The sequence below is a fragment of the Caloenas nicobarica genome, chromosome 2 (assembly GCF_036013445.1).
Source record: "Caloenas nicobarica isolate bCalNic1 chromosome 2, bCalNic1.hap1, whole genome shotgun sequence".
NCBI lineage: Eukaryota > Metazoa > Chordata > Aves > Columbiformes > Columbidae > Caloenas > Caloenas nicobarica.
This window is the reverse complement of record NC_088246.1, coordinates 23,027,932-23,055,642: the sequence shown is the minus strand read 5'-3', so window position 1 is coordinate 23,055,642 and position 27,711 is coordinate 23,027,932. Positions and strand designations below refer to the sequence as shown.

Sequence of the window (27,711 nt, the reverse complement as noted above, 5' to 3'; positions counted from 1 at the left end):
ATGTCATTATACATGTTATGAACCCTGCTGTTTTATTCTGCTTCTTCTAAGTCTCTCTTTATGAAGTATTTTGCTCAGGAATATCTGGTAACAGTGCATTTATGGCAGCCCTAGAGCTGATTCTGAGGAAAAACAGGATTAGTTACGCTGTGATAACCCATAAGGAGGGAGGTGAGACTGGTACTACTTTAGTGGCCACCAAATAGCATTCCTGAAGTCTTCACAGTGCTGGCATTTCAAGTCAAGGATGATGTAGCAACAGGGCTTTGGATTTACAGGGAGGAGCGTGAGGGGCTGTAGTCTATCTAATACCTTCACACTAAGACCTTTCCATTGCTTATGTTTATGACAGTATGCAAATTACAAAGATTTGCTCCTAGCTTGATATACAATGTTAGTGTCTCTCATGTTTAGTCTTCCTTTTCTTTCCCAAATCCATGGGGGTTTATGCTCTCCTTCCCCCCCACTGCACCCCAGTCATCCACATTCTTGTCCACTTTTGTCTGTATCTTGAGAATTTGCATCTGCCATGAGACTAACCAGAAAACCACTAAGCAGATACCTAAATTTGCTGGGTTTTTTTGGTACAAGAAATTATTTGCCTTAACTTAGGATTTATCTAGTGCTTTGGCCCATCACTGCCTTCCATCATCCCATTATGAAAACTCCATTCCTCAGAAAGATTTTCAAGTACTCTTACTTTTTAGGATCTTCATTTAGGAGAACAAAACAAAAACTATAAAACCTTTTAGCCCTCTTCTCTATACTCATCGACTCCAATACCTATCCAGTCTGCATTCTTTGTGCAATGTGCTTCCCAGAATATATTTCTAATATCCCCTTCAGACCTCTAGTTCACAGTAGCTCTACAAAGAAGGATCCTCACCAGGCAGGTTCCTGCTCCCAGTGGATCCATTTCCTGGAGTTCATTTTTCAATGGTTTCCAGCTCTTTGTAATCTCAGAGTCTATCTGGGACTGCTTGTGACCATGAAGGCAGTTGACTATGAGACACCTGGTCCTGCACTCACTTTCTGAAGCTCTCTGACTGATGTGACACTAACCTAATGAGCCAAACAAGCTTGTTCTACTCCCAGTCTCCTATCACATGACCCTTTAGGTTTTTTTATCGAGTGTCTGACTTCAGGGACAGAGGGTCTGATGCTTCAACACCATAAGAAGCCAGGAAAATATCCCTCCATAGAGAGTCTGAAGAGAGAAATATTGATTTTCCATAGGACAAACCTTAAGTTAGTAGGGGTTTTGTAAATATGAAGGAGATTTCATTTGTTTCTTTGCAAAGCCCCAGGCCCAGTATGAAATGCAAACAGTGGCAGTTTTCAATTAAAAGCTGTTGCTTATTCCTCATATATGTTCATGCTGTTGACTGCTTCACTATTATTAGGACAGCTTTTTATCTAGGTGTAAAAGCTTGGATTATGTGTTTTTAGTTAAATATTCATAGCAATTATGAATTTATAAGCAGTGCTAGAATTCCTTTGCGAGGGTATCCATGGCCGAATATTTCTGGGTTCAACAGTTCTGGGATTAGTCTGAACTGTTTTGTCATGAAATAAGGACAAGTGATGACAATTGTGGAATGGGTAGCACTGTTTTAATCTTCAAACCTACGTTTAATCATTATCTGCTGTCCTTTGTCAGTCATTATTCAGTTCCTCTTTTGTCTAAAACCAATGCTACCAATGTTCCATTTAATGTGCAGTATGATTTATGAATAGCTGTCTTAGGAAAATGTTTAGAATGACGTTAATTACTTGAAGGGAAACTTGACTGCAACCATATTTTCATGGATATAAATCATGATATAAACTTATAAGACAACCCTTATGCACGTGAGATGAGAATCAGGCTAAAAACACTGTCATTTACTGTATATATCTTAAGTAGAAAGAACACTAAAAGGGAGAGATAAACAGATCACATTATGGATTTGGACTCTTTTCTCATTATACTAGTGTAACTTCTATGACTTAAATTGAGTCACTCTCATTTTCTCTAGAGTAAGTGAAATAAAACACAGGCTCTAGCATAATTAATCTTTTAGAATAACAAATCATTAGTTTTTCAGAAGCACAGTTCTGCCTTTTATTACACCAACAATTTCCTGTCCAAGTAAATAATTTGGTTTAGGTGCTGCTTATTGGGACACATTCTGCTAATTGAATAGTTTTCCATTTTCTCCCCTTCAAAATTCAATTAGATAAAAATCAGTAAACGCATCTTTTTTTCCCCTTACGTTTGCGCCAGCCACCATGGGGTTCCCAAGATCACAAACCACCATTCTAGTTTCATTTTCCATCTTGTAATCACAGCTCAGTACACGCAGTGCCTGTAACAAAAGGACACCAATACGGGGGTCAGAGATCACGGTGAAATATATTCAGTTGGGAAAGTGACGCCTTTTTGACTGTGACATTTCTTTTGATTTCAGACACCTGCTCAGTGCACTATCAAAACATGTAATTGGTTATTGTCAGACAATGGGGGAAAACCGATGCCAGGGAAAAACAAACAGGAAAGTTTCCCACTACCTTAAGAGCCATGATGAGATCACTCTTTAGTGTTAACATACTGCTTTGTTGTGAATCATTCCTATAGCCATAATGACTTGACTGAGAAAAACAAGAGTAGGCAAAACTGGGTGAGGGGAAGAGGCCTCACACTAATTGCAATAGTTGTATTATCCACCATTAAAAGTCTCTGTACTGAAAACTCTGGCATTGGCAGAAATTTATTATGGACTAAGTCTAAAACTTTATTTTCCAACCTATAGTAAAGTACTTAGAACATGAAATCCTTGTGTAAAAACATAAATATTTACCTTTGTTTATAATTTATCAATAAAAGAGATAGATTTTCACATTATCAGAAGTTAAGGTGTTTGTTGTTTATGGCAATAAGTAAAATTTAACTATTCTCCCAGCAATTATTCATTCAAAGTCCAGTACCTAATATTTCTCAGGCAGTTTTGTTTGGTAGCTTTGGGGATACATTCATATAATTTCCCTCTAAAGCTCTTAATGTAAAAAGTATCCTATGTTTAGGGATTTTTTGTTTTAACCCTTTAGTCTTTATCACTAGTTGTTATCACCTGTAAATAAAACAGACTGTATAAAAGGAGGAACAGCTATGTAATAGTGGAAGTTAGGAGACACACAGTAAGATAAAGCAACAAAATGCTTGGTTTTTTCTCTGTTTTACTCTCTGGCATATTAAATAAATTAAAATACTTCCATATATAAGCAGAAGTAAGTCAGCTTTGTAAAAGCAGGATGCAGCCAGTTGTTGCTATAGGCTCTCCCAGTACCTTTCCTCTCCCTTGTGATTCTCACAGATGAAGCAATACATGCAAAGTCATGCTCTCTGTGTAAAAAGACCTGGGCAACCTCCAGACCACTGACTACCCATTCATTCCTATCTGTGAAAGCCAGCATGGACATGCTGACCTTATCATTTCCTGAGATTAAAAGAAAAGATAGGGCATGTCCAAAAAGGAGCCCATGTGAAGCATGCCCTCAGTACACACCTCACTGTCTACTGACACTTTTACAATTTGCTAGGAGGAAGCAAAGTTTGTTACACAGCATGTCCGGCGCACTAATAGCCTTTCAAAGCCATTCTAGGGTTGAGAGTGGGTGACTTTTACATTCTTTCCAGCCGGTTAATTAGAGGTGGGAAACAACACATGGGAGAAGAGAGGGTGTTAACACAGGTGAAACCAGGCTTGTCTGGAAAACTGTTCATTTTAGCATGATGTGTGGGTTTATAGTTTTGATTTTGGTTGGGGGGTGGTGGTGGAATTGAGGTCTAAATGTTAGAAAATAAATATTCATCTGTATTTGATACTTTGCAGGTTATCAATGCTGTTTCACACACACCATACAGAGTAAATCAGCCCTTCTCACACAATTTTTTGTCCCTCAAAGGGTTAGCAAATAGAGGAGTTTTGCAAGTAGGTTTTCTGCAACTTGGAGGATATGCTCTTAGACTGAAAATTATTCACGGCACAAAACTTGTATGGACAGCATCACAAAAATCTAATTTGTGCCACCTAAAGATGTGACAAAGGGTCAGCTGTGGTAGAATTCCTTCAATACTGAGATTTATTGCCTTTGTTTTCTCACTGATCACCTTTTTTAGGTGCTTAAGTGCAAACCAGGAAAATTAAAACCAGGCAGGAATCAAGCAAGAGCAGAGACTTATATACCTAGAGTCAGTATCACTGAGTTCATATGTAGCTCAGCCAGATGGAAGGTTTAGCCACAAAACCCTTCTACCTGCCACTGGTAGCAATTTATATTTTTATAGCAACACATGGTCTTTTTGGCAGTCTGGAGCAGAAGTAAAACCCCAACAATTAACACATGTGCTCCCAGGGTGCATTTTAACTAGAAAATGATTGGATGCTTTAAGTAATCCAGGCGGCCTACAAACTTGAAACCTTTTCTGGTGGTCTTAGTGATGAATTAGTAATTGATGCCAGAATAGTTAAGCACAACAGGCTGCAGAGTAAAACGACTCCTCTCTTTTCTTGATCAACACCTTCTGATCGTATTTTCTGAGGAAAAGTGGATGGATTAGCTACCAGGTGCCAGACTCCAGCTTCTCATCTAGCTGATGTATGAAGAACTAGTGTTTGTCCTTACAAGGTTCAAGTCATGTCTCATCTAGCAAGCCACCCTGTACCTATGCTAAGAATTTTTAGGTAAGACAAGAAGGTTTCAGGTCTTTTTCCTATCTTAAGAGAGTGTCGTGCTTTAGCTCAGAAAGGCGTGGGGACAATGGCTCAGAGCTTATCCACTGCAATATAAATCTGGCTGTCATATGCAACAACTCTGCAGTTCCCAGCTTGAGGAGAAACAGTTGTGCCAAAATATATATGTTTCTGGTGTGGAACAAATACCTGTTAGGACTTTGCATTTGCCTGATTTACTTCTACTAATTATTCCATGTGAATTTTGGTTCCTGCCATTGGTAATAAGGCAGGATTGAGCTGTTCAATACGGGGAACTCTTTCACTGGACAAAGGATTAGTCCACAGTATTCAGGCAACAGCTTGGGGTTCGAACACACAATCATGCTATTATAGTGTAAGAACATACCACACAGCAACATACTGTCTCTGGACCTACTGCTGCCCATGGAAATGTGAGGTAACATAACCAGGTTATACTTTTTTCATTGTGGCTAATTCCAGTAACTCCACACCTACTGCACATGGACAGTTATTACAAGCCAACAGGTTTCCAGTAACCTGTAAAGCTGTGGCAATTTACTCATTTACCTGGTCTCTGGAGCTTTTAAATGTTTCCACAATACAAAAAAGGAATAACACATTTGATTTCATTGTAAGTCATTATATTTTGTCAATCAGCTTTTGGCTGAAGGAAGTATCAGTAGGTGCAAGAATCAATGAAATTTCAAAATCATATCCTTGAGCTCAGACTGTAAGAACACACACATTCACTTGGCTCTCCACTTGCATATGATCATGTACCTCTCTGCAAGATGCTCTCTCTTGATTTGGCTGCACAGTTTATGTACAATATGCTACAGAATGAAGCCTGAGATAATGACAACTGAGGCAGGTCAGACATTGTATTCCACAAAGCTAAAAGGAAGAGGTAGAGGGCAAGTAAATTTTCAGTTAGTTGTTGACTTTAACACTTTCTGAGTGTAATTCAAATGACATAGAATAACTCATGAAATTGTTCCAAAAAATCAGGAAGCATTTAAGAGATAAATCTGATTCTCTATTAGACAGACTGAATCCAGAGTAGCCCCATAATAACGTAGCCTACTATCCTGTACGAGAGTAGCTACTTTGAAATGATGGCAGCATAACAGAATGATTTGATTCTAAAGATTTTTTTTCAGTTCCATCAGGAACGTATTGAGTTATTTCTTTGGCTCATTATATTTAATTTATTCTGCTCTCAGTCTACCTATTTTTCTGGCTCTGAAGTGAATATTATCTCTGCCTCAATACAAGGAATTCTGCAGTTCAGAGAAAAACAACTACGCAGAGGTCTGCAAACACTGATGCATTGAACAGTCAAAGAAATCCTCAGATGCAGAGCTGTAAGAGCATAATTGCAACAGGCTCTAACACAAATCCACCTGTCTGCTGAAAATACTCTGTATTAAAGCCTCAAAGTACCCACAGACCAAGAGATCTTTTTTTTATACCTCAGTGTTTACTGCATACCAGTGTGATAATTTCTTTTGTGCTCCTGTCAAGTGGTTCAAATTGCCATATTTTTTAAAGTCCTATAGGTTGAATTAATTTGAGTCTCTCTTTAATTTCTACTCATTTATACTATGACCTCTACGAATTTTGTCATCCTGGTAACACACGAACCTCTGCTACCGAAGATTCTGATGACTCTGAGGAAAAAACCTGAAAAAAACAGCTAATTCTTGTTTTGAGTGGCCTAATTACTTGATTTGTACATGTAGACAGAATGAATTAAATAAGAAAATGTAACAGGAACGATATAAAAGAATGTCTGAGTTTAAAAATGTGGGTTTACATTCTAAATTTTCTTTTTAAAATACGAAGATTGGGTATTCCTCTTTGTCATGTTCACAGCAGTTTTAGGTGACATATGACAGTATAGAAAAGCAACTGAATACATACAAGAGCCAACCTCCATCAGCAGTTAAATACCAGCAAGTTTTAGCTTTGTCTTTTTTAAGAAAACTCCAATATCCATTTCTTTTCCAAATGCACTTAGAAATAATATCATGAAGACCATAGTTTTAAAAACATACATCTAAAGTTTAAAAACAATAGAAAGAATAAACTTTCTTTCAGTACTACATGTAATCCTTGTGGAAAATGTACTGGCAAAGCATAAGGGAAGATACTAAGACTGACATAGATAGTGGGACTAATGTCTTGATCCTTCTCAGAAGGAACATAATGACATCTCTTTGAATGGAATAAGTATGAAAAATAAGAGAATATGAAATAAATTATGTGTTGTAGTGAACTAAATAAATTAAGGCAAAATGAAGGCGATTTTTCTATAAATCCAGAAGGATTCAGAATTTGACTTGTCAAAAATGTATTTCATCTTCTGCAAAACTGAAGAAAATGAAAAAGTTGCATTAGGTTTCCTGGGACTTTAAAAATTTATTTTCAAAATAAAAAGAACATTAACACTCTTCGCCAACCCTTTCTACCTTCTCCTTATTCTTCCAAAGCACCAGAATCTCCCACCTCTTTTTTTCCTTCCTTCCTTTCCCCATGAGTCTACCCTGCTGGCACTATGAAATACAATTTTTTCCTAAAAGAACAAAAAACTCCGAGTAGCTTCCGTCCATCCAAATGACAGATATGTGCTAATGCATGCTGTAGGGTTTGGAATAAGTGCTTCCCCTGACATCCTTGGTAATGGGCAAAAGAACAGCCAAAGATTCCTAAAGAGCAACACAGGAAAAATATAACCAGATGTAGTATATTACAGAGAAGTTAAGTTCTGTAGGTCACAGTCCAAAAAAACAGAGGCTATGCTACAAGAAAAAGAGAAATAGACAACAGAAAGTGGCTGGTGTCTTTACTTATCTGTTTTGTGTACAAAGATATGCTCCTGAGAAGTGAGGTTGCAGAGAATTTCCATATTCTCATCTTCAGTGACATCATTAATTCTTGTCATTTTTTTTCAAACTGGGTGAAAAGCCCCTTAATAAAGACACTGACAGAAGGAGAATAAGGAAATACCTTGTAAGTTACTTTCAGCTTCCTTAAAAACATTTGCCTTCAGAAAGGAAATTAACTTGCTTTCTCCCACTCTCACCCTTGAGGCCCTTCTGAACATTCCAGGCACTGACAGGAAAACACAAGCTCATGTTGCAGCAGCTTGGGAGATTTATGTGCAGATGAGGTGATTCAGGCTTGCTGTCCAACAGAGAATACATGAACACTCTGCTTGTTTGCAGGATAGTGTTTCGTCTTTGCTCTTAAAAAACAAACAGACTCAAAAAGGAAACACGCTTTGTTCAGTATGGCTCAGCAGGACTTCAGTCAATATTAGTCCTTATGTGAACACCAACACATTTTACATCATTACTGCTTTTTTAGCCTATCCATAAGATAAAATAATTGACTACAAAGGAAATCAACTTTGTCACATTTAAACTGCAATTTATGTTCAACTATTCAGGATGTCTTAATAATGGTAAAACACTGGGGTGCTGGGAGTACGAGACAGAGGTGTCCAGGTGTCTGGGGTCCCACAGGGCTCATTAACTCTGATGAGAGCTGAGACCACAGGATCCAAGGTTGAGAGCACTTGGGGTATTCTGCACTATCACTCCCTGCTATTGGTAGGGTTTACTGGTTCAAAATCTGAATGATGTGAATACCTCTAGCCGTGGGACGAATGTGACAGTATTTGTCTAGTATTACAACTAAGTTAACAGCAAGGAGCTGGACCTGAGCTGTCTCTGAACAGAATGTTCCTGACCTTCCCATCTTCTGGTCACATGTCTAATCTTTAGCCTGGACTGTGTGAGGAAGGATAGCTGAGAGTCAGTACAATCTCCCTTCCTAAGAGACGCCTCTCTACTTGCTCCTTTCAGCTAGTATAGCCTACGTAGGTTAACCTCGCTCTCAGTTCTTCTGCTTTATTATTGCAAATATTTTGATTTTCATTTACCTTGTTGTTGCGTTCAACCCCAGTGTAATCTGCTTCAGGTGGAATCCTTATATGTAGCTCAGCTTCATAGGCTCCTTCCCCATCATTCCTTGGATTTATTATGAGCATGACACAGTTTTCTTCTCCAATTATTAGCTGATCTTTATCTCTACATAGAACATACTACTTGTCAGGAGTTAAAACACGCACAATTATGATTTCTGTATGACTAAAGAAGAACATCATTTTGCTCTCATAGCATCTGTTCTGGAAAATATTTTGTGAACGCAGAATAAAAAATTTTCCATAAAAAGTGACCCTATGGAAAACTATGCCAGCACCACGGACAGTCAGAGTGGACTACTACAGAACTCAAAAGTTAGTTGTATAAAATTTCAGAGCCTGACTACTTTCTAACAAGAAAGAAGTTGCTAGTGGAGAAATTACTTGCCACAGGGTTCCCATCAGCATTGTTTTCTGGATGGCACAAAGGTGGTAGGATTCCAGTTTTCCCCGTGTGTCCATTGTAAAATGAACCATGACAGAAGATCTCCCGAGACCTGTAATGGCTCTGTTCCCTTTCCTTTCCCACCTACGTCCTGATTTTGATGGCATAGACAACTGTCAGAGGTTCCACACTCGACCTGTTTGGTATATTTCTCCCTCCACAGGAGGAACTGTTCCCATGTTTTGAAATTCTTTTATTCTGAGATTCATCTGTTCACTGTATACTGAGTTCAGGAGAACTGTGTCCCAAGCTCTAAGTCACTGGCACACTGAAATAAACAAATTTAAAATCACCTTTGAACAAAAATTTGTAGTATCTCTTGACGGAGGGGCGACCTCATTAATGTTTATAAATATATAAAGGGTGAGTGTCACAAGGATGGAGCCAGGCTCTTCTCGGTGACTACCAATGATAGGACAAGGGGCAACGGGTATAAACTGGAACACAGGAGGTTTCATTTAAATTTGAGAAGAAACTTCTTCATGGTGAGGGTGACGGAGCACTGGAACAGGCTGCCCAGGGAGGTTGTGGAGTCTCCTTCTCTGGAGACATTCAAAACCCGCCTGGACACATTCCTGCATAACCTCATGTAAGTGTTCCTGCTCCAGCAGGGGGATTGGACTAGATGATCTTTTGAGGTCCCTTCCAATCCCTAACATTCTGTGATTCTGTGGCATTCAGAGAACTAGAATCACTCCTAACAAACACTTGCAAAACATATTTTCTATGATAACCATTAAACATCAGAATGTGTTTGACAAAGATACATTTTTAAGTGTGTATTTCTCCATTTCTTGGTTTTCTAGATGAAATGGATGCGCAAATTAAAATCTGGAAATCAGGTAGGAATGAGTAGCTATACCAAACAACAGAACTGTGTTCTATATATTTTGTTCTGTTAAAGCAGTTAGAAGTGTGTGGATTTTGTTATATACAGCATAATTTATTTTATTTAACTTACGGCATAGCAGAAAGCTGCAAGTCAGGAATGCACAAGTTGTCCTCCCCACAGTCAACCAGAATGTAAGCCTGTATTGTTGTAAAAAAAGAAAATAAATACAGTTAGTACATGCTTCAAAGTCCAAATAATTTCATTAAATATCACTAACTTAAATGTCTTAAATATGACTAGCCCCTGATGAATTAATCTCTTTCTCCTTTCCACAAGTTCCTTTCCACATGAGTACTGTTGGAGACTATTTAGACTGTCAACTATATCCTTGGCAGAACAATATCTTTCAGGCTCTTTCCCATATTAACTTGGCTTCCATATTCTAGAATGCAATCTTTTCACAGTTTTCTATGAACACAACAAAGTTTTGGAAATGCTTTAAAGGCCTGCCTAGTTCTACACTTATATTCAATTTACATTTTGAATTAATTAAATCCTTGTTGTGTAATTTCTGGGCATGATATTCTTTTTAAGGAAGATGACACACATAGAATTTGTAAATGCTTTCACATCTATATATTGAAAATGGCATGCAAAATTCATACCTGTTCTGTTAATGAGCTTTTCTGGTAATAGTTCAATATTGGCTTCACAGTCAAGCTATCTTCAAAACTGGATTCATCCAAACTATAATTCAAGTTTATATTGATGGGAGATAATTTATCTCTAAATTCCGTTTCATCCTGTGAGTGTCAATCACATAATAAAAACCAATGGTTTAATATTATTAGTTCAGATTAGTATGGTATGGCAACAGATTCATACTTTAGTCTTTATTGAAAGTAAAGATATGGTCTTTGACAGCTGCTGGTCACATTCTGACCTTATGTAACGTCATTAGGAAAGTAAAGTGACTCGCCAGTAACTGGAATGCCCAGAACACATTGCCTCCACAGCCCCACATTTGGAAGAAGCTGGTTGAACTGATTAGACTCAGAATTTTTTCTAAGCATTAGCCAAAAATGAAGCTGTTTAAGAGAGACACACAGAACCAACTCCTATCAGCTACCGCCCTCCTTCCTTTTGGAATGGAAGGAGGACGTGTAGATTTGTGGAGGTACTATTGTTGGCTTGTTCCATAACCAAGAATTTATATGGATTAGCAATGGTAAAACCTCACCACCTTAATTGCCTACAGACTCCTTTCCATACTGCTTGAGACTCCTCCATTTCACCTCCCACTGTATTTCCAGGACCAGCCTTGGAATCTGCTTCAATTGCATGAGGTAATTCCAGCTGCTCCAATGACCCTTTCTCCTTCATAACTTCAGTTCCACAGTTCTAAAAACATTTTAAAATATCCTAAAAATATTTTTAAATATATAAATTTTAGGCCAATATTGCTGGTGACACTCCTTTAAAACATCTTCTGAAACTGAATTGGCGTGATATTTAACATGTTTAGTTGATTATCCCACTGTGAATACTATAAGGAGAGCAATCTTGCATTTTTGTATCAGGAGATGCAGTATTTAATCAGTTTCCAGAAGAGTGCTACATGAGTGTATTTGTACACAGAGGAACTGTACGCTCTTCTTCAAAGGAAGTCTTTCTTTTATATTTTCACTGACAAAAGATGAGCCAAAGATTTACATGGGAAATTTTGCCTGGGTAGAAGAATGTTCTGGACACCTCGGTGAGGCATTTCTCATCTCATATTTCTGTAATTTTGGGATCTAAGAACAATGGAAATTGTTCTTCCTTTTGCAGTGGCTCTTTTTTTTACTATTATCTTTAAATCCCTGATACTATTCAAATGATGATGACAGTCCAGAATATTTTAAACAACTTACTCTGAGATAAACAAGAAAGTCCTGGCAATGGATCTGTTTTTGTCTTTCCATCACAATGGAGAAGTAATGATGTGACTGATGATAATCAAATAAGAGGGTCCTCTTGACAGCTCCTTTCTGTTTCAATGAATCTAATTGCAATTCACCTTTCAGCACTAAAGGATACAAGTAAATAATTTATTTATTTATTTGATGTGGAAAGAAAAAATAGTAAACAATTCATTATATATTATAAATACTCTAACGAAGTCTTCCAAGTAAAACTAATCCATGTTTTAAGTGCCCCCCCGTTTAGCAGCACACTAGTTTTTGATCCAAAGTATGGAATACATGTAATTTAAGCTTTCTAATTTCATTTACAGATCATACATGTATTTTTTTTCCATTTGTTGTTGTTGTTGTTGTTTCAAAACAGAACATTCTTTGATGGGGTGTGTTCTTGGTTTTATTTGGAAAATGGCTTAAACCAAATCAAAAATCCTCGAAGTGAATTATACAAGCTTTATGTTATATCTATGTCTTTTTAACTGTATTTTATTGCCTTAGGAGGATCTCACTCCTATTAGCTTTCAAGGTGTAAGAAAAAAATACATCTGAAATGGAGTGGGACATGGTAAATTATAAGAATATAAAACATTTCTTACCTATCTCATATGAAATACTTTGACCTTCAAAGTCTGCGCAGACTCTTACAGTAAAGCTAAATATAAAAAAGAAGTAGTAATCATTAGCAGAAAGAGATCTGACCTGGGAATCAGCAGTTCCCAAGTCATCCCTTCCAAGTTTTCCTTTCCTTTTCTTAAAAAGATGTTCACTGAGATCTGTGTTTATCTACGTAAGATATTCCCTGAGTTAGCAAGTCTCCTAGGCTCCAATAGTAATCAAAGAAGACAGGGTCTGAATATCTTCCTGGGACAGATACGGAGAAAAGTATCTGTTCCTGCTAATTCTTGAGATAACCTACAGAGATCACACTTTTAATAGTATTGGCAAAGTTGCCTTCCTTATATTGAGCTTCAGCAAACCCCCTTTGTGTGAGGCTGTCTGCAGAAGTCCTTTCTGGTTCATCCTGGTCAAATAAGAACATTTCTTGTGCATGTTCTCAACAGCCAAGCTGTTTTCTAGCACATCAAAACACACTGGATTATTTCCATCGGCATTACTATAAGACTTCAAGAGGATATAATTAATTCCAACCATACCAACTGAATTGTTCAATTTTTGTTGCACAAAACCAGAGTGTATTGTATTTAATTTGCTAAGTTTTGCAGAAGTTGACAGGTACATGACCTAAATCAAAGCACAGAGAAACTGGTTATTCATGCTCATTATTTAGTATGCTAATGCAACACATTCTGTGGAATGAGATACATTACAAGTTGGTCTTCATTTGCTGCTCATAGCCTATTGTGAGCTTTTTTGAACCTAGCAATATTCACATCACAATTACAACTGTATTATACAAACATCACCTTAGCGATAATTAGTTATTTCTCATAATGAACATTTATTTCCATTTCTCTGTAAGACAGGCAATAGATTTACAGTTATACTCAACAACTGACAGGAGAAATCTTTTGTAGTTTTATTGGCTGATACCTTCTAACAAGACATACTATAGAAACGAATTTTAAAAACCCTAAAAATTATAAACACTTATTAAGAAGCTTCACTTTTAAAGGAACCTATGCAAGTTATATAAATATTTAACCAAAACATATTTTTAAAAAGTTTTCACAAATTACTCTGGATGGCTAGGGAAACAGTTATAATGATGCTTGTTGGTGCTATTAGCAGGGCTTACTTCCCTGATGAGTGAGAAAAAAATTCTGTCACTGGAAAGATGCTCTTGATGTTTGAATTCTGCTGTCACACTCCACAAGGACTTAGTTCTCCACACCATTATTCCCAAAGAAGTCCCGTCTAATGTAAAAAAATTGCTTCCTAAAACTTGCAACGGTCTCTGGTTGCCAATCATTCTTACAGAATATTTTCATGGGTTCAGAAAATGTCTTTTTTTGTACATGGAAGACTCAGCTAAACATGGATTGTAGGTCAGCACTGGAAGATGTGAAATGAGCTTGGGTTAAATAAAAACATATTTGAATTAGTCATTGCCCTTAATCTCCGCATTACTGTTTTTATATATATATATATAGATATATATATACACTAACATCTCCATGCAGTGGATTCAAAACCAGTAATATAACCTTTAAAATAACATGTAATCACATTCTAATTGTGTGTTTGCTTCCTCTGACAAATGTAACGAAACTGTGCCGCATCTGGGATTCATGTAATTCCCATGACCTTATTAAACACTTTCCTCTTGGGCAAAAAAATTGCCTTATGCCATTAAACTCCACTTAACTGTAGCCTTCAAATGACATTATGAATGTTGATTCACATTCCATGCAGAAATTGTAAATTCAGTCATATTCCTACTTCTTTACAATTATGAGTTCACACATGAAGAACGGATTTTTTCCTAATACACAAGGACAAGAACAACAAACATGAGAAAATCTTGTGTAATTGCATCAATGCAATTTAGACATGAGGCTTCGCAGGCCAGTCTTGCATGTCATAGCATGAAAGTCTATTTTCTCAAATGTAAACTCATGAACTGCCATAAAAAAGTAGGTCAACATACTTCTTTATGATGCTCTAATGCTTGCAAAAACTATGCAGTTAGGAACAGCTGACATATTATTATTTTTGGATTTTATATTTTTGTTAGGAATTTTGTATTCAGCTTTTTTTGAAGTGTATGTAGAAGTGCTTCCTTTACTGAATCTAGCTGACTCAAGATGATAAGTATTTTATTGCTGTTTTAATAATAGCATAGAGATAAAAGAATGACATTTTTTTTCAAAATCCTTTTTGATAGTAGGAACTTAAGGATCAGAAATTTATTGTGCAAATTGACTTTTTATCATGATTGGACACTTCTGTGCTACTTCTTGTCATGTAACTTCTCTGACCTCTTGCTCCTCTGCCAAATGGAAGTAACAATATTTGCGCACTACCTTAAGAGTTAGGGAAAGGTGGAGTAAATAAAATTTGCAGATATAATTTAGGCACTAAGGAGTGGCAAAGTAGCTAGTGGATAATCAGATCTCAAATGGTAATAAAAATACCAATGCAGAGATAAATTAGATCTCTCGATAGCTGGAACCTTAATAAATCACACGATGTGGAAAAAGTTTCTGAAAAATATAAATGTTTTATTTATTTACCTCCTTTACAGAAATTAAACTGTATCTTTCACACCTTAAAAAAAAAGTGTTTTAACATTTTATTTCATAGCTTTAAAGTTTCAGAATTTGTTCCAAATTTTTAAGTTTTCAGAACTCAGAAATAGCCACATTTTAACCATAGCAGAGAAAGAATTATATATTTATAGACAATACTCTTAGGACTGTGCATAAAAATGACTTTTTGTACATGATTCCTCTGTGCTTCAGCTTTCCAATTTTTATCATGGCAAAAATAATATTTTCCTAATGCTCAAAAATGTTCAATAATCCACATTATTCATACACGCACACTTCCTGAAACTTTTCTGGTAGGAGGTTTCCTTTCATTCTAACTTTGCAGTGTCAGTCAGTAGACATTTTATACAAGTTCCACAGCTGGCTAAGAGATACAGAAATCTGTCCCATGGGACCGAGGAATTCTTTGCCTGTTGGAGTTTCCCTACTAATTGTTTTCATATGTACAATACAAGCTTATATCAACCAAGGAGAAAAATTACTGCATGGAAAATAGCAGCTGCTCTTCAGTCATTTTGTAATAGAAACTGAATCTTTAGGGAAGATTATTTTAGAATAAAGAGACAGAAATTAAATTATGCTCCTATCAAAACTCTTGTAGACACGAACCAAACATCTTGTGGCTTATTGCAAAACAAAAATGAAAAGTAATGAAAAAACTACATGTTAAAGGAGCATACTTTGATTTTTTCTCCCCTTTTTAAACAATATCTCACAGCAGGAATACTTTTTTAACAGAGATGTTTTTGTTTCTTTTTCTCGTGCAAAACCCAACATTTTTCTTTCAGTATACTGATGGTAAATGTTATGGTTTTGAAAATTTTCCCATTGTGGCATAAAGCATTCTTAAAAAGTGTTAAAAACTGAAGTTCTGAAAAAACATAATTTGGAACAATGAACATGCTTCAGCCCATGTTGATATTGTAAACTCTCTATTATATCAACTATTAAAACAAAAGGTGCTTGGATTAAAAAAATCAGGACAGATCTTCCAAAAAGGCCAAAACTTCATAAAGTTCTGGGACTGCATAGTCCTACTGAGTGCATTCCACATCGCTCTGTATGTAGGTGATTTTCTACACAGAGCATATAAATGAGGAACGTTATGATAAATATGAGAAGTCCTATAAAGTGTAAAAGAACAGAGCAAAAGTGAAAACCTCTTAACAGCCTATCCTAGATTTTCGCAACTGGTAGATTTAGGAACTTCCTGGGTCACAAATTGCATCAAATGCACTGAAAGCCCATATATTTTGTGGTTTAAGTGCATCAGAGTTGAATTCCTTCATGACTCTTAAATGCACTGCTTCTGGTTATGATTGTTTTATGCTTCACATTTATCAATTTGTTCTAAAACCTCTTTTGCTGACTCTTACATTTGAGATTATTTTTAAAACTCATTTCCTATGAAGAATGTCTCCAGTGTGGGGAATCCCTCTGACCACCTCTGGTTTAAAAGCAGTGAAAAATTTCTGCAGTGACCTTTTCTTCTGGAGTCCTCCTTTACACCTCGATATTCTTTTCATCCAGTCCAAGTCCTGGCAGGCTTTCTGCTTCTAATGTGTTTAAATAAAATGATATGACTAGTTTTTATGTCTTAGAAAACTGTTCCTCACAGTCTCTCTGGCAGGACTTACTGGTATTTTATATTCAACTTGCACGTGTTTATGTTCTGTTTTGGTTTTAGTTTCCTCATTTGCTATGATTTCCACTTTAAAACAGTATCTTATGTATTTGTAATAGCCTCTTTCATCATCTGTCCCTGGGGTCCTTTCTAAGTGACTTTTTTTTTTCCAGTGCAGTAAATGTGCCTTTATGTGGTATTTTGTGCTATTAGATAGCCTCCAACTGCCCTGCGAGCATTTCATCTTTGTAACTGATCTTAAATTGTTTTAATTAGCTTCTAGTTTTTGAATGTACTTTTTCTTTTCAAAGTTAAATGCTACTGTGGTGGACGGTTTCTTTTTTAAAGATACATGTAACATTGTTCTGTACCATGCACTAAAATAAAGCTTTCCTCTGGCCAATGGCAGCCAGAAACAACATCCTGTGCTCTGCTCTCAGGATGGCCAGCCAGAGATCTTCTCTCTTCCACAACAGACTGATCTTTCTCTAACAGAAAATGGTGGGCCCACCAGCTCTTTGCATCACTTTCACTGCTACAACAAAGATGTATGTTTTGACAGATCAATGTTCCTATGTTTGGTCTGTCTTTGCTGTTTCCTGTTTCATTCATCCAAACACTGCATATGAATTCGCAGCTCGATCCTGGGAGACACGGAGCATCCCCCCATGCAGAAGGAGACTCAGTGTATCAAAGGACTCAACTTTTAGCTGCTTCATTTTGAGAATCTGTGAAGTACTTGAAGATTTCAAAAAGAACTCTGTCTTATATAGGTTTTTCTGCTGCGCAGAAGTTTGAGCACAATGAACAAAAAGGTGCAAGAAAAAGTTAGGAATAGGAAGTTATTTGAGAAAGAGGATGAGGATATTTTTTGTTTAATCATGAACTTACCAGGCCACCAAAAGCTGAGAGCCAGGGAGCTGACAAGTTTTATTGTCTGGATTCACAATCATGGGGTTCAGAATGAGCTGAGCATTCACTGTCACAACAGGTCTGGCTCTGGGGGACAGAAACAAGGTTCACTGCATACAGAAGGAGCACGTTACTACCTAAGTCACAGCAGAGAAAACACCTAACTGAGGTGGCCACAAAGATGCTGGAAATGTAGTGTTACTTGGGAGAAAATACTTTTACAATGCTGGTCCTACCCAAAAGAACTTTTCATTTTTTAGGTCAGAAATTGTAGCACCTCCTACATTTTGAAAGTTCTTCACAGAAAAAAATCCACAGGTTAACAGCATCACTGAAACAGTATCCTACAAGTTAACAGTAGATGTGTCCTGGGACAGAGGCATATCAGGTGCACTTCATCACAATGAGTTTTCACAAACGGACAGTCTGCCTTTGGGGATTTACAGCAGCCCTTTGGCCATTATTTTGTACTGATGGATTTGTCTTATACTGTCTCCATTAACAGTGACATATTAGATTTAGACTCTGTTTAACATTCTTAAAAAAAATAACATAATTTGGTTAAAGTAGAAGTTGATCTAGAATATCTTGAGCCAACAGTACAGTCAACTCTCTCTGACGTCTTGAGACAATTGACTTTGGAAACCAGGAATAATCATCACAAAATTCTGCTGAGTATGTGAATATATAGCTGTGGTGATAGGAACCATCCCTCTGAATAACAATCTGTTATTAAGTAATAAGAAAATCAATAGCCAAGAGCAACTTAGAAAACAAATGAAAACAAGAAAGGGTCTATTTTTTTTTTTTAGACAGCAGTACTATTTTACAGTAACTTACATAATTCTGGCAAAACCAGCTTCTTACAAAATTACTCTCACCAAATTTTAATCCACAGCTGAGCTTTTATGAATACTGCTCTATATTACTTCAGCAAGACATTAAAAAATAAGATTACTTTCTTCATTTTTGTGCAACTGGGAAACCTTTCTTCTAGCAAATTTCAGTGAATAAAATTCTGTTTCTCCAATATGACATGTTGCATATTTGGCCAGGAAATGGAAAGACCGAGGGCCTCCTGCTATTCACTTTCTTAAATGAAACAGAACACATTTTTTATTGCTATCTAAAGTATACACTAGATCTAATTCTCCAATGTTTCACCTCCTGTGCAGTCCTTCATGCCACTGCAAAGTGATGCATTGCAAAGGATTTGCATGATTCTAAAATAAGCCAGTAGGAAAACCAGGTCTACTCACTGCACCTACAGCGTTCGCTAAAATGAGCTAACATTCCTGTATTACAAAATTCTTATGCTTTGACAAACATTCAGAAGGGAAGCAGAACATACCTTCTCTCAATCAGGTACTGTTGGGAATACAGACAACAAGAAGACAGGAATCAAGAAATATGACCACATTGTTGCAGCAATGGATGGTAAATCTTTAGATGCAAAGAACTGTCAGCATGGCTGAACTAAGAGGGCAGCAGCAGATTTTTGTTTATATATTTGGTAGTTTTAATTTATAACTCTAATCAAACAGTCCATTTAGTGAAAATCCATAGTCAGCAGTAACTTTGAGATTTGCAAAATGGCATCTCATACATTTTTTGTAAACTGAGGCTAAAAGCAGCAGTCTTTATTTTCAATAAATAGTTCATGTCTTAACGTACATGACCTCTGAAGAGTCACTGGAAAATTTCCAACTAGTACCATTTCCCCAGTAAAGAAATTAACTTTCAATGTTTTGCTTTTAAAATTTCTCCCTGATGAGCTGCACGAACTTTTTGACTGTATAGGAACATGTGTGACATTGCTTTAAAGGCAGAAAACATACCATTTTCTCTTCTTGTCTCATTGAAAATTAACTGAGAAGTCAAACATTCCAGAAGAGGTTTCTTGAGCTTAGACTAAGCATGGAAATTTTCATTGAAAATGACAAGTTTTGAGCATGGGAAAAAAGCATTTGTTTCTCACAAGATTCTAATTTTATCATCTGTAATGAGCATCTTTTACATATTGCATCAGGGAAACACAGGAATGTGCAGTTTGTTTATTTGCAGATCACTCACCAAAGCTGTAAAATGAAAAATCCATTGTATTTACCACTTACCTGTAAACAACTGCTTTTCCAGCTCCAAATGCACCTACAATTAAATCTGGAAAAACAAAACAGCTTCAGAAGAACTATATAAAAGCCTCTCATACATTTTTTCCATCTTAAATTAGATTATTTATATTAAGAATGCAGTAACATAAAACAAATGTAATAATTTCTACATAATTTTTTCACGAGCGTACCTGAAAGAAATCATTTCACTTTATGAGAGATGGGCTTATGAATTTCTTCATTGTATCCACTAAGTGCTAGTCTATTTAACGTGAGGTCACCCGTGCCACAATCTCATTTCTCTCCGACTTTCATTAAAGGGGAAAAAACCCTATACATTTTATTTCAAACCATCAATTGCCCATTACACACAGAGAAGCAAACCACTTTGTCATCACTCTCATACAGGTCATGTTGAAAATTTATGGTGTTCTGTCCTGGCAATCCTCTCCATCCCGCTTTGTGTTTTAAGTAATTTTAAGTATTTTGTTCATTAACTTCAGCATTTCATCTCTGTGTACATAAATGCAACACACAGGTGAGAGGGTGGCTGACTTCATAGTTTCTCATGTTTTCAGTGTTGCAGCAGCATATGCTAAGGCATTCAATAGTTATTTGTCTAAAGCCATCTGTTTTCCCCACCAGTCACCATCTGAAACAGATGGAGTCAACAACACAAACACCACCCTGGGCCTTGGGCACATCTTTGTTACTGGACACTGGCCTGGTTTAGGAACCTACAGGCCCAAATGTTTTTTTTCCTGGAGTCACCACACAGGGCTCTCTGGAAAGATGCAGACTGGCTGGTGGATCACTCAGGTCTGCTAGAGAAAAGCTGGAGCCAAGCAGTGAGGAAAAAAGATCAATGCAGGAAAGTTCAGGAAAAGGAAAGAGCTTTGTTTCATTTTCAAAGCCCGAAGTGTCTATCTGTCCCTTTCAGTCCACTGTTGTCATCACACGATTTGATTTACACATGTCCAATTCAGTGGACTGAGACTTGAAACAGACCTTGCAGTGGTACAGACTGGCAACCTAAATGGATATAAATGAGTTAATTAAACCAGCACTCAGGGTTGTAAACAAACCCTGACTTGCTGCTTCCATAGTCTGAGCACTGGTTTGCTTGTGAAGCCCTGAAGTCATTGAGCATGATGCAAATACAAAGCTTTGATGCTGATTAGCTGGGCGGGTTTGGGCCAGGTCTGGCAGCGAATTTTGCAGCGTTCTGTCTGCCTTTCAGATGGTCAGAATTTCACAAGTTTAAACAAGTACTCCACATGGGCAACTGCCTGTCCTACAATGAATTCCATTGAATGATGTCCTAATAGCAGCAGGCATGGACAGTTTATGGGTCTGATTCTCTTTTTGTACAACATTTACATTTTTCTATTTCCATCGGCCTTAGAGAAATATGCTGCAGGGTCAGGAACACTTTAAATAGCAGAAGAAAATGAGTGTTGTTTCTCTCTCCTTTTTGGGACATTTATGCGTCCTTTTCATTAGCAGCTTTTATAGACAAATTACACATAGTACCAAAACCTAGAGATATTTTCTGCTTAAATAAACAACTGATTGAGACATAGCCATTACCATAAAGGCTCCACAGAGCACATGGCAGAATTTTCCCTGGCAGCTCCCTGATAGCAGCATCCACAGTAACAGATTCAATATTCTGTTGCACTTTTTTGGGTGGTTTTGCTTGTTTTGGTTTGTGTGTGTGTGTTTGACTTTTTGTTTGTTTGTTTGTTTCTTTGTTATGTTTTGGGTGGGTTTTTTTGGTGTTGTTTTAAAGGAAAAAGAAACTTGTTATGAACAGAAGATGAAAGACTAGAAGGAAGGGGTTTCTGTTCTGTTGTTCCCAGCTGGACGCTCTTTATGAATCCTGCAACAGACTTAACTAAGGACATGTCCTGTTTCATACTAGACTTGATAACTCAAAAGGTTTCAGTACAGGACTATGTTATGGCAGAGACAAACCAGGTAGATATCCAAGACTCATCCACATCCTGGACTTGTCATGATCTCATAATCTGATCTTTCGTTAAAAAATAAAGCACTCTGACCCTTCATGGGCACAAGGGAAAGCTTGAACACACAACTTGAGTATGCTTAATAAAATGTAGACCGTTTGAATCTGAAGGTAAAAAGAACGAGTCTGTCAGACAGAGCCTCACTAGTATGAGTGAACTTTTTTTTGGTATCTCCGGCTTTGCAGACTTAGGCCCCTCCTATCCTGGCATCCTCACTTTAATATTAAAGGGGATTTTGTACATCTGCTTAATAGCTAAATTCTGGTTTTTATGGGACAGAGCCCAGCTTATTTGACATCAGAAGGTAATGGGTCTAGAGGAGCAATGGTAGGCCCCAGCTACCAAAAGACTGGTTTTCTATGAGCAGTCTTTCTGCATTGCCACCTCATCCAGATTTGGAGACACAGCAAAAAAGATGAGGACAGTCAGTCATTACACCATCACAAAGGCCCTGTTTGAGCATAATCTATGGGCAGACAGGACTGTGCTCATCCTGATCTCCTTTGAAAGCTTTTATTTTTTCCCTCACATGTCCTTTATTTTCTGTTCTAAGCCATACTTATTCTTGGCCCAAAGAGCTTGAATGAGTGAAAATACTCAGTACAAAAAGTGGAGTTAAGAATGAATAAGCAAACAACAAAACACTTACATCCAGTAGTGACACCTACGATCTAATATTAGGACCAAGTCATTGTATATTCAAGCAGAGTATTCACTGGAAAGTCCATTAGGGACTTCACTTTGCTTCTACTTGTTCTGTCACAGAGTAGTTGTTTTATTTCTTCTTTCTTTCATTGCCTTGTGGGGTGCAACTCCTACACCCATCATTGGAAAAAAACCCATTTCTGACATTGATATGAATCCATGAGATTTGAATACATATCAAATCAGAGCACTTTTATAAGCAGAAGTTTTGAATTTGTTGTGTGTTCTGCAGAAGAAAAGTTATGAATCATTTCCATGAAAAAAATGCGTGAGATGTCTAAATTATCTGAAGTCTGGCAACTTTCCCCTCCTAAAAATAGAGAGAAGTTGTCTTTATTCATTGCTTGTTAATGTTACACAGGCAATGTCATTGATGCAAAGGTCACTAGCTGAAAAATAAGGGTTTAACAAACAATTTGGAATTATACAGGAAAAATGGCCAGCTTAACTACTTATACCCCTCCGAAACAGAGCCTGAAGAAAAGCATATGAAAACCTTTGCTCCTTAGCATTTGTGAGGGCTTTTTTTCAAGCCCAGATGAAAGTGTGTATAAATAGAGAATGAAAGAGAGAAGCATCAGAATCAAAAAATCTCCCTCCTTTTCTCATACTTCATGTTTTCAGGAGGATGAGTGACCTCATAGATTGAAGTAAATGACCACTTTGCCTGTGTCATCTCATTGAGAAGATGCTTTATCAGCTGTTGCCCTTCAGAGAAGCAGATATCTGTAAGGAGGGGCTGGTGGCAGCAGCCCTGTGCTTCTGCCTCGTTACTGTTGTGGAATAAATGACCTGCGGGGTCACAGCCACTCTGCAAAAGCTAAGAAAAGAAACATGGAGTGACTCTGAAGGAATTTTCAACTTGCATTTCAACACAGCTTGAGGGTTGTGTGCCCTAAAGTCCCAGTTGGTGGAGTTCACAGGGCTTAATCCTGAAACAAGTGTCTTTGGCATGTATAATACTTAACTGTAGTCAAGGGGAACCGTGCAAAGTTAAACAATCCTAATGCTTATTTTAAATTTTACTTTGCTCTGAAGGGAAGGCTTGCAAGATGTTTTTTGGTGAAGAAAATCCATTTTATGAGATAAAACTGTTATAAATAGTCAAGGAAAGAGTATTCATAGATGGCACTGAAAGACACTGTGGATTTTGTAAGCTGGTCTGTTTACCTGAACATCCTGCCACGTGGCTGTGCCAGACCTGAAACACCGTATGATAAAGGGCAGAAACTTGCCATGATTCTGACTAAGCCTTCGACCAGCTGGAAGAAATAGGAAAATCAACCAAGTCCTCCTTCCAGTCTCAACAAGATATATTCGTTTATTGAGCAAATTCTTTGATCCCCTGGTATTTTTAAAGGACATCTCCATCCCCTGCAAGAGATGCAGCCCCAGGGAGTCTGAGCAGGGAGAACATGCGACGTGCTCAGCACCCCACACTCGGCTGGAGTCTGTCCAGCAATCCCAAGAGCAGTGGCCAAGGCATGGTATCTCATCTCACTTCATGGGGGACAGTGGCCAAGAACAACAGCCAGAGAAGGACTCCATAATTGGCACACACTTCACTTGTAAGAAACCCAAAAATGAAACAATAGATAGCTCAGTCACCTCCCCACTGCAACTCTACCAGGATACAGGCAGGGAAGTGTTGACTTTATGGACTCAGAATGATTTACTGACAGCTTTAAACATCACTGTGTAGTCTGTCAGTTTAATTGCACAATATACATAGGGACTGGAAAACAATTAGAATCCTGTCTGAGTACAGATGCTAATGGAAATTTCATAAAAGAGAGTGACAAAACTGCATAACTGTAAACTCTGTTAAAAAAATCTTTGTGAGACTTTTTATTTCCCTCAGCAGATCAGGTGCCAAAAAGGCCAATGATCAGATTTCTATTTGTTTTCTAGGATTTCAGAGCACACTACACTCCCAAATCTCAGTAAGAAAGGTCTAGAATAAAATTTCCTTTAAATGGCCATTACTTCAAGCCTGACCATAATAAGGGACACAGGATTGTCCAGGTCAGCCAACTTTACTCAAGAATTTTTGTTAAATACTACAAATAACCACCACCCAAAACAGAGTCGTTTTCTTCCAGTCCTACCATTCTCAACTGCCTTGATCCTTCTCTGTTTTTCAACCATTCTGGTAGCAGGTCTGTTAAGGGTAACACCTACGGCGAATTCATTTCAATGCTTCCCTTTTGTCTGAATGAATCCCTTTCATAATGTAATGTTATTATTCATTATACTACAAACAAATCCAAAAGAGGGCATAATGTCCTACCATTTCAGTAAATCCCTACTTACTGCGATTAATTGCTTTATTCCTATATTCAATTGGATGCAATACTACGATTTCTTTAAATATCTCAAAGAATTTTAGAAAAGCATTCCTGTAAATTACACAGATAATAATTTGCCATACAATTAACACATTTGTAGGAGATTTTTGGCTTGTCACTACATTTTGGATTAACTATTCATGTGAAAACATAATTAGCTGGTAGAAATCCTTCAGCTTTTCTGCATTTGCTGGCAGAACCCACGGCCTTGTTCTGGCTCCCATGCTCAGCAGTCCTCTCTTACCAGAGCAGATGCAGCTTCTCAGTGATGTAGTTTGTTTGTCTTCCACAAATCTCCTAGACCAACTTCTTAATTTAATGATCACTAGATAATGATTTGTGATATTGTTGGCATAATGCCTATTGTTCTCAAAAAAAATTATGAATGCTGAAGAGATCTTGCCTCTCAGAAACTTGAGGGTTTTCTTCCTGCTGTTTGAGTGAATGTACTTAGCTGATGGAGCTGTTAAATACTACTATTTTAATAAGATTAGACTGGATTACTAGAGTTCTGAGGAAATTTTTTCCGATTATCATAATGGTTTCCTTCTTAAAATGTTTCTAGAATCACTTGGTTAGATTAACTACATGCTATTCTTAAGATAACAACTCAGTCCCAAATAACAAGGCATGAAGATGCCTTTATGCACTTCCCAGTGCTGACAAAGGCTTGACTAAAAAGAATAACTGGAAGAACAGGCCAACAGCTGTGTTTGTATAAAAGCTGGATACCTTGAAGATGAACCTCCAGTGGCACTGATTCCAAGGTGACTCTCTAAGTTAACAAGGAAGATTTACACAAGCGTCTAAACAGGCAAGGAGTAGAAATTATAGTGCATAGTTTATTGGAGCAACGAAATAATTAACTAATCAACAGCCTTTGAATAGTGAATTAATCTACAGCACTGCTCTGAATCCACTCACACTGTTAAAAGAAACTGGTTAAATTATCTGGGTTCAAAAATGCATTTGAAGAAACCACAGTCTGCTGGAGGTTATGCCACAAGAAGAAAGCAAGCTTAATGAGTTGAGTAAGTTATTCATTATAAACTATTTGCTCAGCTATTATCAGCCATCAAGAGACCGAACATATACTGAAATGTGAGGGTGGACACCGTACAGCCTCCAAGTGCCTGAGCCCCGTGGAGATAGATGAACCAGCTGGAAGTGCCGCACCATCACCTTGGTAATCACAGACTCCAAGCACTCAGTGGGGACCAGCTTTGAACGGATGCCCAGAAGCCAAAAGAAACAAATTTCTTTCCCATTAAACAGATTTATGGATTTCTTTTGTTCCTGTGAAAATTGAACTATGCTAATAGAAAAAGACAAAATTATAAATAAAATAAACTACAACTCAAAATACATGCCTAAACTGAGTCTTCGTTCCCTGCTCCAGGCCTTGATAACATGAATAAAGCTCAGGATGGAGCAAAGGGGCCGTAAAAGCCCCACATTTAGTGGGGAGTGGAGTGGAAGCTATGTGGAGTTATCATGACATTGCTCAGATGTTTCAGTGTAGAAGACAGACAGGAAGGCTGTGCTGAGGCAGGGATTTCAGAATTTCTTGGGCAAACCTTGAAGAGCTCCTATTACAGAGAATTCCACAGCTATATAAATTGCCTTATGGGCCTCACCAATATGGCCTCAGATAAAGCGCGATGCTGCTTTGCCATGTCCTAACTTTGGCACCGAAAAGTGCACCACAGAATCCTGCACATAATTCCTTCCAGCTGCCACTGTATTTGCACATAAACTGATGAAACAATCCCCATCATTTACACTTTTTTCACTCCATTCACTGCTTCTTCCCTTTTATTTCTTTAATCCCCTTATTTTTTTTTACATGACTCTCAATCCAGAGTAATTGCATTAAGTTAGTAATTACTATAGCAGTATAAGAGAGACCAGATCCCTCTCCTTTGAATATGACCTTAGTGCCTGAATAGTCAGAAAATGGTGAAATGGGTCATCTGTTGAAAGATGTTACAAATATGTCAGTGTTAGTAAACTAGTGCAAGAGAATGTGCCTGTGTGCCACACCGGCACTGCTTGTGGCGGTGTCATTAGAATGGCCCTAAAGCAGTTGGCCCATGACAATTATCAGTCTCCAAGAGAGAGCACAACAGTTCAGAGCCAAAGAACAGTGTATTTAATTTACTAGTGTAGGTGCAGCTTAAGAGGGTTGGTTGGTCTTTTCCTTCAAATACTGGATACATATTGTGTACTGGAGAGATACTGAGTATCTCAGGTAAGTATGGTACAAAGCTTGCCAGTGTCTTGCCTGGAAGACTGGGAAAGCTGCACTTACTTTGTTCTCCTGAACAGTCACATCGACAAGCACAGAAGTGGCTTGGTACATTCAATCTATCTGACTGACATGCCTTCTTACTGCTTTCCTCTCACTAGCCTTATCCAACTATAAAGGTTGGTTGTGTTCTGCCTGACTCTTACGTGACCACAGAGAAAGGAGCATCCATCCATTCATTACCACTGTTTGGCATTGCAATTCTGCTAGGTGAGGAATAGTGCTCCTTTTGGGGCTGAAGGTGTTGAACACCACCACAGAGAAAGCTGCACAACTTCAGAGTGACACGGCTGTTAGGTTGATCACCTCAGTTTTCTGTCTCCGCTGCTTCCCAGGGTTGAGAGTTTCCCACTACCTCCGAGCCTGCAAAGCAGAGACTACCACATTATCACCCGTCTGAGTTGATAAAGGAATAGTTGTGGGCACACAGCATCTGGACTGTCTGCAAGTATGACACAATTTACAGACGTCCTTTCCTGGA

General features: G+C 37.7%; 1 protein-coding gene across 1 annotated transcript in view; it reads right to left on the bottom strand.

The window, feature by feature from the left end:
- Nucleotides 1-27,711, bottom strand: part of ITGA8 (integrin subunit alpha 8) — a 108,719-nt gene that overhangs the window by 46,549 nt on the left and 34,459 nt on the right. Inside the window, exons 14-21 of the mRNA XM_065628771.1 lie at nt 19,843-19,888; nt 17,708-17,815; nt 12,559-12,614; nt 11,915-12,069; nt 10,667-10,804; nt 10,131-10,198; nt 8,683-8,830; nt 2,256-2,348 (exon numbers count right to left, since the gene is read on the bottom strand). Of these exons, the coding sequence (XP_065484843.1) occupies nt 2,256-2,348; nt 8,683-8,830; nt 10,131-10,198; nt 10,667-10,804; nt 11,915-12,069; nt 12,559-12,614; nt 17,708-17,815; nt 19,843-19,888 (812 nt within the window). The remainder of the gene's footprint in view (nt 1-2,255; nt 2,349-8,682; nt 8,831-10,130; nt 10,199-10,666; nt 10,805-11,914; nt 12,070-12,558; nt 12,615-17,707; nt 17,816-19,842; nt 19,889-27,711) is intronic.